Source organism: Ambystoma mexicanum, chromosome 8, assembly GCF_040938575.1.
Source record: "Ambystoma mexicanum isolate Mex_15411 chromosome 8, UKY_AmexF1_1, whole genome shotgun sequence".
NCBI classification, from domain to species: domain Eukaryota; kingdom Metazoa; phylum Chordata; class Amphibia; order Caudata; family Ambystomatidae; genus Ambystoma; species Ambystoma mexicanum.
The window spans coordinates 420,787,378-420,805,115 of record NC_090929.1 but is presented as its reverse complement, the minus strand read 5'-3'; the positions used below and the strand labels follow the sequence as shown (position 1 = coordinate 420,805,115).

The 17,738-nt window shown below is 47.0% G+C and overlaps 1 protein-coding gene across 4 annotated transcripts in view; it reads right to left on the bottom strand.

Moving 5' to 3' along the window:
* The window catches only part of MTOR (mechanistic target of rapamycin kinase), a 2,476,747-nt gene that overhangs the window by 2,329,180 nt on the left and 129,829 nt on the right, over positions 1 to 17,738 (bottom strand). For all 4 annotated transcript variants that reach the window (XM_069609933.1, XM_069609934.1, XM_069609936.1 and 1 more), the window contains one exon: positions 13,404 to 13,590. In XM_069609933.1, the coding sequence (XP_069466034.1) occupies positions 13,404 to 13,590 (187 nt within the window). The remainder of the gene's footprint in view (positions 1 to 13,403; positions 13,591 to 17,738) is intronic.

Genomic DNA, 17,738 nt, shown 5'->3' with positions numbered 1-17,738 from the left:
TGCACAGGAACACAAGTCATCTGCTGCACTTTTCTTCAACCGAAAGATACTGTAAAGTCTAAGAGAACTTACCTCTTGTTTTGTAGCCACTTGTCCTCCTTGGAGATTTGCTTGGTTGCATGTGTAGAGTTGCTTGCAGCTTCTTTACTCCACAAGCCTAATCAGTTTGTGGCCCTACTTTGATTTTCTTCTATTCTACCAAGACTTTTCAAACATTGGAAAATACTTTCTACTTACCTGCAAGAAGTGCTTCAGTTCACCTTGACTTTTGCTAACTTAACATTGGCTGCCCTAGGCTCCCTGAATGACTTCTCTTATGTTTATGTGGTTTGCCTTCCTTCCAGGACAGCGTTAACTTACTTTGCATTGGGGAGTTATTTTGAAAGTACTTACCAACTTAAGAATAACTGCGTGAATACTTGTTTTATTCTGAACTCTCTTCTCTTCAACATTACTCTCAAGAATATTCTAAATGCAACAGTGATATATTAATGCCAACAGCACCCTAGCTATTGAAGTCACCTGAGGGTGTAGGTAGTGCCTGTGTGACATCCCAAATGGGTATTTGCTCATTTATATAACTAAGAGTGTGTATTTTTGCAGTGTATTTGTGTGTGGTTTTATATTGCTCCCTGCTGAACAAGGCTTATTCTAACTGACTGGTAAATAAATTAATAATTGTTTACTCAAGAAACCTTGTGTCTAAGCGTTTATTTGAATACTTGTCACTGTGAATCTCTGTGCAACTCCCCTACAGCTCACATTGACCCCCCCTAGAGATAAGCCTGGCTGCTCCACACACTACCAACCTGTGTAGTGCAGACTTATACCAAAGTTGGGGTTTCTATTGCCAGGAGGTCAGGGTTGTTGTATTGTCTCCAAAGGGTACTGCATACAATCTTGCCTAACATCTCCTTTCCTCAAGTCTTTTTCACATTCAATGTAATCCACAAATCCTGAAGGCATGAATCTTCCTTGGGATTCTCAGACTCACACAACAACCCCCAATATACTCCCCTGGCAGGCTCTTTCATATGGTTCCTGTTAGGTAAGATATTTATATTTATGATAAATCTTCCTCACCTGTGTCAACCCCAGAACTTTTTGTTTGGACTTGGTCATTATTTTTCCTTGTCCTTAGGTGAGTGAGAATCTTTTTCCCCGTTCACCTAGTCTTTTACTCTTTTTATGTGTGACCTTTTTATGTCTCTGCGTAGTGTGTGTAAGGATTTCTAGTTCCTTATAGCGTTTGGGATTAGGCTGGGTTGTCCCTTTGGGTTTGCCTTTGCAATTTCTTCTATTATCTCTTGGGTGAACTAGTGTTCCCAAGAAGTAGAGTGGGATTACCATTCACCTTTGCATGCTATTTAGTGAGCCAGCACACCCCACCTTATGTGGAGTGCTGGGGAGATACAACGTATCCCCTTTCTCACTTACCTGGTAAAACTTTTATTACAATTGCAAGGTAACTTGAATGGCTGGTGGCAGTGGTTTTACCTTAATAACTTTTAGGTCATATTCCTCGCAGGCTGTCAAATCAGCCGCGGTAATGCATAGGAGGGGAAACATTCTGCTAATGGTGAGCTCCTTTTTTGTGCCATTTTGAAGACTACTTGTTGTTTCTTAGGTCTTCTTCTGCCGCCCTAAGTGGGAAAGATCCTGGTTGAACCTTTGTCTTCGGCAGGAGTCCTTTTTGTTCCCCGTCGAGGCTCCAGAGTGTCTGTAAGGCAGGAAGCGAGGGAGGAGTCCAAGACTCTGCGGCTGTTTGTCTTCCAGCTTGCCTGAAAAGAAACAGTTCCTACTGGTGAGCTGAGGGTCCTGGCGGGACAGCCAGACACCCCTTTCTGTAAACTGCAGGGAGAGTTTTCAGAGATTATCCTGATAAGGGCTCCGATTCTGGAAGCTGCTGACACGTCGACCACTGGAGCTGAATCAAAAAAGGAAGATGAGGTAAAGACGACTGTAATGAATTCCATGGACCGGAGAGCCTACTGCATAACCAGAGCCTGTTTTAACTCTTCCTTCCAATTGATCTGGGGGTCCCAAAGATGACGACTCCTAGGCAGAGGCTGGTGAGACCCACTAGTCTCAAGAAGACCTGCATTTTGAGCAATCCCTCGACGAGCTATGAACTTGCTGGGCTGCAAACAGCCAATACCCAGGGACCTCGAGCCAGTGTGCGGTGCAGCTTCCTGGCAAAACTTTGGTGTAACTCCTGCTGGACCTCCAGAGACACGATTCAAATCCCTGAAGTCCCCTCACCAGAGTGCTGGACTGAGACAGTGAAGAGAATCCGACCAGCAATATTTTTTCTTCATCTGGTTCCTGTAAAAAGGCACCAAATCCATAGCCGTGACAAGCCTTGAGGAATCCTTTGTTGGCAGCCTTTTCTGCCGACTGCTGCTGCAAGTTCCCTTCCAGTGTCTGTTTCTTCCGTCACCAGACCGAGATTCCAGTGACCGAGTCCTGTGCTGCTGCAATGTGAAGACGACCATCCAGAAGTGCTTCTTCTTAGCTCAGGTACTGTGGTGGCTTGGGTAATACTTACCTTAAGTCTTGTCTCGATCCTGTGAGGGTGAGTGTGTGATTCGGGTGTTTGCCCATACCGTTTGCCCAGGCCTAACGCTGGAACGCCTATAGGGACTCTTCTGTGAAGTCCCTGAACACTTTCAACTAACTCTGAAGTGAATACTTGTCTGAAAAGATATCCTCTGGAACTTTGATTTCCTGCAACTGAACCCTATCCCGACCTGCCTACAGCTGGCTGCTAGACCACTAGTTATCTCTTCTGCCTCTGAGAAAACTCATGCTCTAGACTAGGGAAGGACTTTGATGATAAGGCTTCTGTCTTGAAAATATAACAAGTGTGAAAAGTATTTACTTGCTAAAGAAGTTAGTGGGGTAACTGTATCTCTGTAACAGAATAAGTAAAAAAGTGGCCTGAAGTTTACATATTTACTATTAAGTTGCTGGTTGCTTCTTTAAAAAGTATATACGTTGTTTTACTTTTCTTAAAAGTAATAGTGTTGGTAAGTTTTATTATTCTTAACTCAATGAGTGTAAACACTTACCAATAGGGTTTACCAACCTTGAATAACTGTGTTCTTCTTGAAGTGTACTATTGGGCTTGGCTTCCCCTGATGTGTTTAATGCATTTCTAAAACAGTCTTGGAGGTAATACTTGTCTAGGAGTGGCTTGTGGCCCCTCTGAAAAGTATATGAGTCCTTACTTATGTTGAACGGCCGATTGCCTTTCTTAAAGGTCTGCTAGAGTTCTTACCTACCTTAGAACTGTATTCTACACTTCTGAAAAGTATCCTTGGTATCACTAGCTATTATGTAGTGGATAGTTCATGTACCAATAGGTTATACTGACCTTGAATAGCTGTTGCTCTTCTTAAACTGTAATATTGGGTTATGTTTTCCCTGAATTGCTTTAGTGCACTTCTAAAATAGTTTACTGTGTTCACACCGATCCCTGAGTAGCATAAAGTCCCTCTAAAAAGTATATGAGTTAAGTTACTCCCTCTGAACAGTGCTCTTAAAAGTAACATTGGTGTTGTAACTGTATCCATTCATAATAGAAGAAAGTTACATATGTTGCAAGAGATACTTTTAACAGCGTTGGTCTGATCAAGTGACTCTGTAACTGAATAACACTGTATGTTAAGGCCAATAGGGTTTGCTGCCCTTGAATTACTGATGGAATTCTAAGAGTCTAACTACTGTGGTTTTACTACCCAAGAATAGCTTTATGCCATTCTGAATGTGTATCTTTAAGTTTGACTGACCTTGAACTGCTGATTGCTATTCTTAAGAAGGTTATACTTTGGTTTGTATACCATAAGTATTAAGTTATTTTTTATAAATGTGTTTATATGATATATGATAGTACTTTCCTTTCCCAAGATTTATCTTGGCCTACATGTATTTATAATAAATCATTATTTTTTTACAATACATAGTGTTTCAGTGTTTCTTTGGACCATATGTATGCTATTTCTTTGTACTACTGTTTCCTTTGGTACACCCTCCAAAGCATCCCAGCCCTCTCAGCAGGCTCACCAGTTCTCAGCAGCGGCTTGGGGGTCCCTTGCATCTCCTGTGTCAGTATGCGGCTTACCATCTGGTCTGTGGAGCACTTTGTTTACTCGTCCGTTTCCACCACGCCTCCGGCTCCCCTTGGCAGCTTCTTCTGTTCTCGGCGTCTCAGTGGCAGCATATCGACCCGTGAGCTTCGCTGGACCACATTTCTAGACCTTCCACGACCCGGCAAGACTGACTGCTGCGACCCACATCGGAAGTAGCAAATCTTCTGCACCTCCAGCCACCTTACGTCTCTCTCCTTGGCTGTCCTCACCTCAGCTGGGTAAAGAGACAAATCCTATTCTTCTTTTCCCAACATGGTTTTAAATCATGTAGGGTCAATCGCATTCTTCCAGCTACTAGACTGCTGGTGTTGGTTCATATTAGGAATAATCATCATTGCTCCTTGTCTCTTCCTCGTTTCAGTTTTTGTTCCTTTATTTGCTTTCTGATATTGAGGAATATGGTCAGTGAAGTTGTCAAGTTGTTGAAGGGGGTGATGGCAATATGCCATTACAACATGATGAATGGAGTGAATATCCCTAAAAGGGAAAGGGGGCTATTGTACCTCACCTGATGTCATGTCACTACCCCCCCCCCCCCCCCCACTGCCGAGGGTCGCCTACCCCCTTGTGGTCCTCCCTCAAATAGCCCCCAGGGTGAGGATTAGAAAGAGACTGCCGTCCCCTGGTCACATGAGTAGAGGCTATTCCAGAGAAAGGAGTGAGGACATGGTCAGATTCATCACACTGTCAATACTTAAGGAATGTTTTAGATAGATGAAACATCTGCATACAGAGAACAATAGGTGGCTCCCAATTAGAGGGAAAAACAGTTAAAAGTTACCAAGTTCACAGGGGAACTGCAGAGATGCACTAATTATGATGAAGTAGGCAAGGGAATCCACCAGGAGAGATCCAGTCCAAGAGCGGTTGCATCAGAAGCTCAGAGGCAATGATTACATAGATTGTAAGGTTCATATGCTGACAGAGTTCCAGTTGAGGTACCTGAGGGAAAGGTCTGCCGTTCAAGCCCCTATGCACTGAAGATTGGACGCAGCAAGGATTAGGAACCATAAGACTGCAGAGGTGTAGATCAGGCTGCAGGAGTTTGGAGAAAAGGTCAAGGGGACAAAGGTGCATGTGCGAGTTCTCAGGTAGTGGTTAAGGTTCCAGACAGAGTCCAAGGGAAGGATGAAACCTACCATGTAACCTAGGTCACAGGCTCCACAAAAGGAATACCCGCTAGTGGGAGAAACGATGAATAGCAGCAAGCTAACCTAATTTGGGCACTTCAAGACAAGTCAGTGGATGCTGCATTTAGGACTTAGTACTGCCGGGCGTGCCCATGCAAGTTCCTTTGAATGAAGGACAGCAGCAGGAACCAGTCTAACAAATCCAGCGATCGAGCAGCATTTAAGGTAGCAGAAAAAAGGTTGCCTGATCTTCAATAGGACAACAGGAGCTCCTACTTCGGTATTAGTGGCGCGCATGGTCCAGGAGATTCAGGGGAGCAAGCAAAGGCTACAGGAGGAAGATGAGACTATACATACAAACTCAAGGGACACTGTCGCCTGATACAGGTTTCGTTTGGTTAGTAAGGAGCAGGGCTTTGCCTTGAGGTGGATCAGAAACAGAGCTTCTTCAAGGATCCTCAGCTGTGTCTCCTCCTTTCAGCTACTTTCAGGAGCAGATTTTGGAAGAACGATTAATGTCTCTACAATGATGTATACATACACGGTCTGAGGCTGACCCTTACCATCCAACCACAACCCATGCAACCTTTCAAACATTTAGCAGCCTCCCAATCAATCATTGGTGGGTAGTCAGACTCCTTTGTTCCAGGCACAGAAAAAGGGATGTGGATTGAGGTGTCTGACATACCCACATTCAGTTCAACCTGAATTACATTCATTCATGGAAGCTTTTGTGAGATTGAGTCAGAGCTTGGTAGGTAAACAGCCAAAGTTGGCCCCTTCTTGCTGTGAAACATGAACAAGACGGACCACAAATATAACAGCCCAGTCACACGACTTCTACATCAAGCAGCCATTCTGCTCCTGTTCAACTTGTTTGGTAAAATGGCTACACTGTTTTGCAGCCTCTAAAAAAAGAGAAAAGTTGCCACCATCTTGTAGCACTGACACATTGCACGAAAAGTCTCACCCAAAAACAAAATGGGGCACTTTTGTAGTACCCTGCCCTGCTAGTCTAACGGGCTAACGAGGCAGCACATTTAAAAATACAGCTGTGTACTCCCAAGATGGCTGCCAGCAGGAGAAGTCGCGTTTTAATCGTGCTCTCGCCTGGCCGCCAACAAAAAAGCACCACAATAAGAATATTTCCGTGCGGCATTTAACAGCTGGACGCCGGAACGTCCCGTGAGGCGCCGTGTGCAGAGCCGTTGCTGTTTTCAGAGGGGAACACGGGTTTGGTGAACGTTACACCTGTGAGAAGCGACGGCCCCTCCCCCACCGAAGAAACTCCTGCCGGGCCGCGGTGACAACTGGTGGCGCTGAGAGAGGAGGAGAACGGCAGGGGGCTGGGGGGGCTTAAAGGCTCGTATTGCGCCACGTCGGGCGCATGAAAATCAACTTGCTCGCTCGAGGCTGCGGATTCACGAGCGCTGGCTGGAGCCCGGGCGGTGCGGAGGCGCGCGCCTGCCTCTCCCGTGGGCGAGGTGTGCGGTGCCCGGGGCACGGGGCCCCGGGGACGAGCGGCACACAGCGGGAAGAGTGCCGCCCCCCCCTCCCATGGGGGACACAAATCAGGGAGACGCCGCCGAGGGCTGGGATGTCCCCCCCCCCAGATTCCTAGGTGGCACCAACGGCCGCGAGTGGGAGGCGTTGAGCGGAGGACCATTGAGGAGAACCAGAGGCAGCAGAGTAAAGAAAAACTGGGACAGAGGTGAGGGTGCAAACATAAGCACTCCACCTCCCCCCATTGTGCGTGGGTCTGGGTAGTCCTGATCTGCCCTCAAGTACCGCTCCAGCGCCAAAAACGCAGCGACACCCCTCTACTGCCCTCATAGCCATCGGAGTGGCACATTGCAAGGGGGGAGCAGTTGCATCAAGGGGGGGGAATACATTTTTCCTGAAGCTGGGCCTCACTGGTCAAACATAGGGGGGGCAGCATTGAGTCTTTGCATCAGAAGCGACACTAAACACGGAGGCCCGGCACTTTGGTGAGGAGACACAGAGCAGGTGGTACTCCATTGCCACCACAAGACAGTACGATAGCTCCCACTACCAGCATAGGGGAGACTGTACGGCCCCCTGCCCACGAATTAGCGAAGATGTCACGGGCAAAGGGGAAGGGTGGAGCATCACAGACCGCATCACAACCCCTCAGACAGGATCCTAACCTGCTGCAAATGTGGTCCTCAGAAGCATCAATGACCTCAAAGGACCGACCGGGTGAAGAACACGTACCTGATATCACCTCCCCTAGTCAGGCTTCCCTGCAGCCGACAAAGGCCGAAATGCGGGCCTGGTTCGTGGAGCTCCAGGACAAGTTCATGTCCACGGTGCAGGAACTGTTTACCTCAATGAGAAGTGACATGAAGCAAGCGGTCCAAGAGATAAGATTAGATATGGCTAAACTGGAGGAACGGACGGACACACTAGAAAGAATTGTACACAATGTGGAAGAGGAAGCGAAACTGAACAGTGAAACACAGGAACACCTGGTCAGGCTGACCCACAATCTGGAAATTCAATGCGAGGATCTTGAAAACCACTCCCGCAGGTCCAATATCCGCATAAAATTCATGCCGGAATCGGTGCTGGACAAAGATCTTAAGAGAGCGGTGCAGGAAGTCTTCGGGGACATATTAGAGGAGCGAGACGCGGAGAGAATAGGAATCGACAGGGTACACAGGGTGGGCCCGAAAAGATCGGGGGCCCCAGGAAAGAGGCCAAGGGACGTGCTGGCCGCCCTCTCAACGTATCCACAAAAAGAACTGATCTTGAGGAAGGCAAGGCAGTTGGACAGCATTAGGATGAATGGGGTTGAAATCCAACTGTTTCAAGACCTGGCCTCTGCGACGCTTTTAAAAAGGAGGGAGATGGCCCCATTAGTGAAAGCACTGGTGGCGAAAGGAATCAGATATAAGTGGACGTTTCCATTTGGCCTTCTGTTTGAGTGGGAGGGCAAACAGAGAAGAGTGACCACCTGTGAGGAAGGTCTCCATACAACGGGCCTGCAAGCGGAGGAGGGCAAGGTGAGAGGAGACGGAGCCAGGGGAGACTCTCACAAGAGGCCTAGGGGATGGGAGGTGGTAAGGCATATGAAAAAACAAAATGCGGAGGGTAAAGCGCGACATCCAGCGGGTGAGAAATAGAACACTCTGAAGGAATATAGAGAGAATGTTATATAGCATGGAGTAGGTGGGTGTGGACGGATTTGAATGAATTACGGAATATCATTTATGTGGCGGTCAGGCAGAGGTTCCGGTGGGGCCACTATCTGGGTCAGCGGGAGATGTGGGGTTTAGGATTCCCCGCACAAGTAGTCCTGAGTCATGAGAGGGCAAGGAGTGAAAGGCGTAACGCCCTAGCAACCTTAGGAGCCTGGGCCCTCCTCGGGATCGAAGTTGAGTTTCAGTTAATGGTTGGGGGAAGTTTGAACTGTTTGATGGAAGGGCGGGTGGGAGAGACTCGGGGAGGGGGGGAGTGGGATCACAAACAGTGAGAAGGTGGGTACTAGCAACTGAATAGATGAGATGGTGAACCTTAGAATCTTCTCACTAAATGTAAGGGGGCTGAACTCGCCGGTGAAGAGGAAGAAAATGGAGGGACTGGCTAGAAGGGAGAAGGCAGATTTTTTGCTCCTTCAGGAGACTCATATTAAAAGCACAAGATAAAAAAAAGATATTTCTGAAAGGGTACAATATATGGGCACAGGCGAATGCGGGGGGAAAAAGAGCGGGGGTCATGATTGCAGTGGAGGGGGTTATTGGGGCAGCCCTCGTAGATACACAGGTGGACAAGGAGGGGAGGTTTGCATTTGCAAATCTCACGATAGATGGCTCCAGGCTCACCCTAGCGTCTATTTATGCACCAAATACGGGACAGGATGGCTTTCTGAGATACACACTAGGGAAACTAGAGGGATTTGCGAAGGGGGAGATAATATTGGGAGGAGACCTAAACTTAGCCTGGCAACCTAAGCTGGATATGAGCGCAGGGGGAAGCCAAGTCCAGGGTGCCCCAACCAAACAACTTAAACAAAAGATGGAAGATTTGGCGCTACGTGATGTCTGGAGGGAAAAAAAGGGTCAGGCCAGCGGGTTCACGTTCTACTCTTACGTGCATAACACAATGTCAAGGATAGATTACTTTTGGGTGTCGGTGGGCCTGTTGGGGAAAATCCAGGGGATAGAGTTGGGCGCTATTATGATCTCAGATCATGCTTCATTATGCCTGGACCTCCAGATCCCAGGCAGAGGAGGGGGCCTCTGGAGATGGAGGTTGCCTTCTGACATTCTGGTAGACAGAGTGATGGGAGGGTCAGTGGGGGAAAGAATTAGCGAATACTTCGACATAAACGACAATGGAGAGGTACCGCTGGCGTCAATTTGGGAGGCCTTTAAGGCAGTAATACGTGGGCACATAATAGCCCTAAAGGCCGCCAAGGACAAACAGACTTATGAGTGGGAGAGGGCATTGGAAAAGAAAATTGCGGACATTCATGAGGAAATAGTAGCTCATCCCACTAGGAGCCTCAAGAAGGCATTAAGGCACGTGCAGGGACAATTAGATACGCTCCGCAACCAAAAAGCGGAGAAATCCCTACTCTACTTGAAGCAACGCTACTATATCAAGGCCAATAAGGCGGACAGATACCTAGCACGACAACTCAAAGGGAAACAGAATGCATTGGCAATATTGAAAGTGATGGATGCCCAAGGAGAGATGCAAACAAGCAACAGGGGCATTGGGGGTGCCTTCAAAGCCTTCTATCAAGACCTCTTTGCGACGGAGAATCCGAACAAACAGGAACAAGCTAGGTTCGTACAATCCCTCCCTCTCCAATCAATATCGGAAGAAGACAAAATACTCCTGGACTCCTGGATTAAGGAAGAAGAAGTCCACAGGGCAATTAAGGGCCTCCCGAACAATAAGGCACCAGGTCCAGATGGATTTACGCCCCCCTTCTATAAGAAATATGCAGACCTTCTTGTCCCGGTATTAACAAGACTGCTCAATACGTTCAAGGATAGCGGCAACATTACCCCATCTATGAACGAGACGAAAGTGCTGGTGTTCCACAAAGCAGGCAAAGACCCCACCCTTCCAGGCTCGTATCGCCCTATCGCCCTGATTAATTTAGACGCAAAAATGTACACTAAAGTACTAGCCGCCAGGTTGTCACCCCTCCTGACGTCCCTAATAGACACTGATCAATCAGGTTTTATTCCCGGAAGACAAACTTATGGCAACTTAAGAAGGATTATCCACCTGGTGGACAAAATAGGCTTCACCCACACTCCGTCAGTATTGCTTTCCTTAGATGCCGAAAAGGCTTTTGACCAGGTGGAGTGGTACTTCCTTTTTAGAACGCTGAAACACATGGGGTTCGGGGAGCAGTACATCAACATGGTAAAGGCAAACTACAACTCCCCATCAATAAGAATAGCGATATACGGGGAGGTAACGGACAAGGTTGAGATATCAAGAGGCACGAAACAGGGTTGCCCCCTCTCCCCTCTCCTCTATGCTATTTTCTTAGAGCCTCTCCTAATTAAAATCAGGGAAACGCTGGGGGTAACGGGGATAGAGATGGCGGGCAAACAACATAAAGTTATTGCATATGCAGACGATATGCTGTTGGCTCTGGAAGACCCCGAGAATTCCCTCGTACGGACCATACAAGAACTGGAAGAGGTTGGGGGGATATCAGGGCTAAAAATAAAGGAAAAAATCAGAAATGTTGCTCTTAGCGGGAGATAGGGGGTCTCTGGGTAAAGTGGCGGGACAGCTGGAACTAAAAATATTAGATGGAGGCATTAAGTACCTGGGGGTGATACTCACGAGCAGGGTGGACCTGATCTACAAACATAATTATCCTAAACTGCTGGATAGTGTGAAGAGGGACTTAGACCGATGGTCCCCACTTAGGGTTTCATGGTGGGCCGGAATTCAGTCGGTAAAAGTGAATACTCTCCCCAGGGTGCTGTATCACTTTCAAGCCCTCCCTGTGACAGTTCCGAATTCCTTTCGTCAAAGCACTGTCTAAGACCATATCGCTATTTGTGTGGAACAGAAAGCCGCCTAGGGTTGCCAGGGCCATCCTTACAGCACCAATCAAGGCAGGGGTCTAGCATTTCCGCACTTTAAGAACTATTACCACGCTGCTCAACTCTGGATTCTGAGGGAATGGCTGGCAGAGGATCATTGCACAACCTGGGCACTGCAAGACAGGGCAGTGGCTAGGACCCCCTTGCAGGACCTATTGTGGAAACACAAATACCACAGACATCCGAACCTCCGAATTAGTGAGGTCATGAAAACCACCATTGATGCATGGGACGCTCAAACCAGGAAGGGAATCATGACCACCCCGTTGGGCCCCTTTACACCTATTTGCCGTAACCCGCTGTTCCAGCCTGGATGCGAGGTAGAGGGTTTTGAAAAATGGGAGGAGGCAGGGTGCAGAAAAATTGGAGAAATGACCCGGGACAAAGAACTAAGGTCATTTGCGGAGTGCAAAGAAATGTGGAAACTGATAGATGCAGACAGATATAAATATGAGCAGATAAAGCACTGGCTCGCCACTCCAGAGATATTCCAGGCAGCCACAAGAGATCTAACACCATTTGAAAGATATATAATATCCAATCCGGGCGACAGAAAACTGGTGTCAACACTATACCACTTCATAACCACACCAGAAGAAGAAATAAAATGGGCCTACATGAATAGATGGGAGGGTACGCTGGGTGAGGACATTTCAAGATCGCAGTGGGAGGAACTGTGGGTTGGTGTCCCGAAACTCACCCGGGCGGTCCAAACAAGGGAAATGTGGCTCTAAATCTTCACGCAGTGGCACTACACTCCAGAAAGGATCAAATTAATGTTCCCGGACATGTCGGATAGCTGCTGGAGAGGGTGCACGGAGAAGGGCACCTGGAAGCATATATGGTGGGACTGCCAAGGTGTGAAGGGATTCTGGAGGGAAGTCAAGACGGAAATGGCAAAGATATTTCCCGATGCAACACAAATGGGGGAACGGGTATGGTTGTGCGGAATAAAGGACCTACAGGCCATAAGACTCCACAAAGCACAATGGAGAAGTTTCATGGGCCTAGTTTTAGCAGCTTGGGCCACAATCGCCCGAAACTGGAAACAACAGGACCAGCCATTGGTGTATACCTGGCTACAAAAAGTTTGGTCACAAATGACAATGGAAAAGATCACACACCATCTCCAGGTTCAGAAGGACTCCTTTACGAAGGAGTGGGGGGCGGTGTTGGAATATTTAAAGTCGGACTATATGGAACAATGGTGCCCACACAATATCAAAATCTCAGACATTTTTGGTACATAAACTTTTCTAGAAAGTACGATTGGTATGTGATCCTACTCTTCCGGTGGGTGGGGAAGGGGGGGGGGTGAGTTGGTGGGATTGATGTTTTGATGTTATGTTTAACGAAAACAATAAAAATATGTTTAAAAAAAAATAATACAGCTGTATTCCCCAGTGGGGATCTGGTTGAAAGCCTGGTAGGGGAAAATAGGTCAGGACAAACATAAAACAGCAGAATGCCTAGGGGCCTACCAAACAAAGCCAAAAAGCAATTTATAATCAAACAACGGGACAGTGTGTCCTGTGTATGCCTGAGGGAAGAGGGAGGATTCCATTCTCCAAGTATCTCTGTTCCTCTAAGAGGCCCGGCTCCATGCAGGGCACGCTATGCAAGGCCTACTTTGACCAGGCTGCTCTATTGCCTTGAGTGGTCCCTCCTTTCTGCATATCTAACTAAGCCTCTTTGCAATAGTGACAATATGTTTTACACCATGGTCTTGCTCCATGCAGCTCTGTGTCTATCAATTGTAAAGTGATACAAACTAACTAGGGCATTCAAGAACTGCAAGCATTAAAAAAAAAAAAGACAGACAAAGCAAGTTCTTGCTCTGTTTTCTAAAGGCTACCACAGTCACTACTACTATGTTATTCTCCAGTGTCCCATTACCAATAGATCTTTAAACATTTCCCAAGGACCCTTTGATGTGAATTCGATAATTTCCCACTTCCCCCGTTTTCCCCAAGTCAGTTACATTCTTTGGGACAATACTTTCTGAGAGTGATACTAACTTGTGAGAGAAATCCTTTGGAGGCAGCGCCGTTTTGATGTTTTCCAGGATCTTGCTAAGGTAGCTGCTGACCTCAGTTCTCACAGCTACGGATAGTAGTCCAATGGCCTGGAATGCTACAGGACGCTCCTTTTCCCTCTTCACACAGCTCAGCAAGTGACTCATGGTGTCCGGGAGGTACTGATCCACTGCAGACAGGAGAGGCGTAAGAAGAACAGTCGGCAGGAGGGAGAGTGAAAAAAACTCAATACATCCAAGTAGATACCAAAGTAAATTAATATAAATAAAGAAAAGAACAAAAACAAGAGCCAAAGAATCAATATACAAAAGAAGTATCCCAGAGAAAAATAATCTATACCACTGCTAATAAAGAAGACCCAGTGGCATACAGTTATATTCTCACAAATTGATTATATCCATATATGCAGATCTGATGTTATTCATTAAAAATTCACAGTAGAACCTGGCACCAATAACTTGCCAGATAGGGAGATTTGGAGTCATTTCTGGCTTGCGTATGAATTTAGGAAAATATTGCCCTCCCAACGGAAGGAGCCTCGATATTTCAGGATGAATTTCGGTTTAGATGGGAAAAGGACAGCATTACATTTCTTGGGAGATTATATATATATATATATATATATATATATATATATATATATATATGGTGTTGCCTCTTTGCTGAGGATTGAGAGGTGGATGCAGCATTAGTGGTTGGCGTATTTTGTTGGTTGTGGATTCTTTTCAAAGAAATCTGTCATGAAAGTCATTCTGCGCACTACCCTATCAATGTCCTCACAGGACCATTGGGAGAGGCTAGGTATAGTAGTTGCAGTTGGTATAGAGATGGGGGTTTGTGGTATTTCTCGAGTAGGTTGCTTGTGTTTTAAAGCACCTGCTATGGTACCCTCCCTTGGGAATCCATACCCTTTTCCTTGTGGGGTGTACTACCCTTCTCCTTGTGGGAATGGTGAGTTTTAGAGGATTGATGGCTTTTAGAGGAATGTTTTTTCGACATTCTCCCTTTGAGGAGCATCTCTGGGACATGCTTGGACCAGTTTGGATAATGTCGAGGAACTGGTGCTTTTTGACGATTTTGACATTTGAGTGAGAAGTCGAATTTCGGCGGAAGGGCGGTCCAAAGCTGAGTCTTCTGACGCTCAGCTTTCGGTCGTTTTATTAGGCACGGCGTCCGTGTGGCGTTTTTTGCATGACTTTGGGGGCCTGTCATGTAGCGATAGGGGTCTTGTGTGCCCAGAGGACAGGGAGCTTGTGGACCTACCCCTTGGAGCTGTGTCTGGCTGTGTTGAAGATGTCGTCGTCGACTTTTGGGCCCCGGTGAATGTGCTTGGTGCAAGTTGCACAATGTGTGCTACTGCCGCCGGGTATCATCCCAGTAACAGCGCTGCAGGCCTGTCTATTGGGTTTGGGGGCTAGCACATGGGAATCGATCGGTTCCCAGTTGCCACGGCGATGCTGTCGTCGCTGGATGCACCCTACATGTCCAAGGCGGCCTCTGCCTGTATGGCGTGGTGAGCGCAAACGTTTGGTCTTTCGGTCCTTGAGTGTTTTTGGTTTGAAGAGCTGACAAGCTCGACAATGGCCCTTGTCTTGGTCCCGTACAAGGCAAACATTGCACACCCAGTGCTTTTCTTTCCACAGAAACCTTTGATTGCAACTTGGGCAGAATTTAAATGGTGTGTTTTCCATAATTTAAAGGAAAGGCGGCAAGGCGAAAATAGAGATGGTAAAGGCGAATATGCATTCTCTTAGAGCCCTAAGAAATGTCCACCCCCCACTCACTCTACTGTCAGAGCCGAGGCCCGGTGCGGCCTTCCAAGGCAGAAAGGGGGCATAGAATCAAGGTCTTTGTCCGACGTTCATCCTTTCCACCACCGAAGACGTTGTCAAAAGTCGACAATTAAAAGGATAGAAAGAGTAACTAACTCTAATTATTGTTCAATCAATGGTGTTAGCCAATATAGGAACTCTGCGATTAAGCGTCCGTCGATGATGGTGGAAAAAAACAATCTGAGGAACCTCGACGCGTGGAGGGCCAGGGGTACAGTGGACGTCCCACTAGGGATGGTATTACTGGCATGCCCTGTCGACGTCCCTTTTCGAGTTTCGAAAAACAACAACTGTAATACTCTGCAGCTTCCACTAGATGTCGGCCTATGCACAGCATGTAATCTAAGCAGATTCCACAAGCCTCAGAAATATATATATATGATACGTTACTCACTGTAATCATATTTCTGACGCTTGTATCTGCTTAGATGCACATGCTTTGCATAGGCCGACATCTAGTGGAAGTTGCAGAGTATGTCACACTATGTTTTTCGAAGTTCAAAAAGGGAAGTCGACTTTAATACTATTCCAAGTGTGACGTACCCAGTACCCATGATCCCTCACGCATCGAGGTCCATCAGATTTTTTGTTTTTGACAAGAAGGAGCATAAATTGTAAACTTGGAGTGTAGATAGAGACCATGAGGTGTGAAAGATCTATTTTTTTCCCCAGCCACTTTCTACTCCAAGAGGGGAGGAAGGGCAGGTGCATGTGAATCAAAACACATGCAAGCATCAGAAATACGATTTTGTTGAGTAACGTCCCTTCTGAGGCTTGTGGATCTGCTTAGAATCACATGCTTTGCATAGATTAGCGAGCAGTACTTGTAGAAGGAGGTGGGTTGTTAGAAGGTAGCGCTACAAAGAGATGTTTCAGCACTGCTTGTCCTGTCTGTGTAGCACCCCTTAAGTGTGTGGGGTGAAAGTGTGTACTGAACTCCAAGTGGCAGCCTTGTAAATGGCATCAACAGGTAAACTTGCTATAAAGGCAATAGTTGCGCCTCTATCCCGAGTTGAATGTGCTCTAGGCTTGAATGGCAACATTCTCTTGGCAAGAGAAAAATTGTATTTGTAATTGTTTATTTGTATATCGCTTATACACAAGTGAAGGGCTTCAAAGCGCTTCAAGGCGGGAGAGGAACAAGGGATAACAGTCATTTCTAGGCCTTAAAGATTCCGAACGAACTAACAACAATACCTATCATACAGGGCACAGAGGCACGTCTACTAGTGAAGTGCTGGACAAAGGGTGAGGGGAGAAAATAAGAAAAGGGGCGGGGGGAGACAAACAGAACATGAACAACAAGACTGCATGAACTCCAGTTCTGGTCTGAGAACAATTCAGATTGCTTGGAGGTTGGTAATCCAATGCGCTTATGCATTAGTATATCGAGCATAACAAAGACTAGGTGGTGGGGGGAGACAAGAGGTAGGAATAGGACAGACAGACTTGCTGGCCCTAGAACATTCAAGGTTGAGTAAGTGTGCAAAAACAGGAAGTGCGAGGGAGGGGGAAGGGGAGACGTGCACCAGTCCAGCAAGGTCTGGGGTTAAGTACAAAGTGGTTGCCCCGATCATGGGGCATATTGAAGTTGCCCAGGGACAAGTGCATAGGCCTGTATGCAAGTGCAGGACTGGTGTGGGAGCCTGGGACCCGTGAGGTTCTGGGGGTGCACCAGGCGACCAGTCAGCTAATCTGTGCAGGGGAGATGTGAATGAGGGAGGGAAACGGGCAGAAAAGAGGGGGTTAGCAGGGGAGAGAAAGAGGAAGAGAAGAGGCCATTTTTGAGTTGTTTCCGGAGCTTGAAGAGGCTGAAGACGAAAAGAGGTAGGGAGGCTGTTCCAGAGGGAGGTACCTGCAGAGGATAGGGATCTACCCCAAATCTTTGTTTGGAGAAACCGCTAACCTGACGGGAGTTGGAGGAGGCCGAGCGAAGGGCTCTAGAAGGAGATTTTTTGGGAAGAGAGCATTGTAGATAGTAGGGGCCCAAGCCCCAGAAAGCCTTGTGGACTATGCAGAGGGTCACAGTTGGATGCAGTTGACAATCCAATTGCTGATTCAGAGATAGAGTCCACTTCAATTCCAGCGGCTACAGGCTTTCTCATTGGTTTAGTTTATTGAAGGTAGAACGGGACAGATCTCCGTACATCGAGTGCAGGAAGGCTTTTCTCTGCTGCATTTGTTGGATTTTGGAAAAACGCAGGTAGTTCTAGTGTTTGATTTACATGGAATTTCGATATGAACTTTGGTTAGAATCTAGGATGTGTCTGTAGCACCACCTTATCCTTGTGTATAACTACAAAGGGGTCTTGTACTGACAGAGCTTGTAGTTTGCTCTCCCTTCTGATGGAGGTAACGGCTTGAAGGAAGGCTGTTTTGTATGTGAGATGTTTAAGGCTTGAAGGGGGCCCCCCATGAGTTTTGTCAGTACGATATTGAGGTCCCAGCCTGGAGTATGGGTAGAAATTGAGGGGTGCGGCGGGGG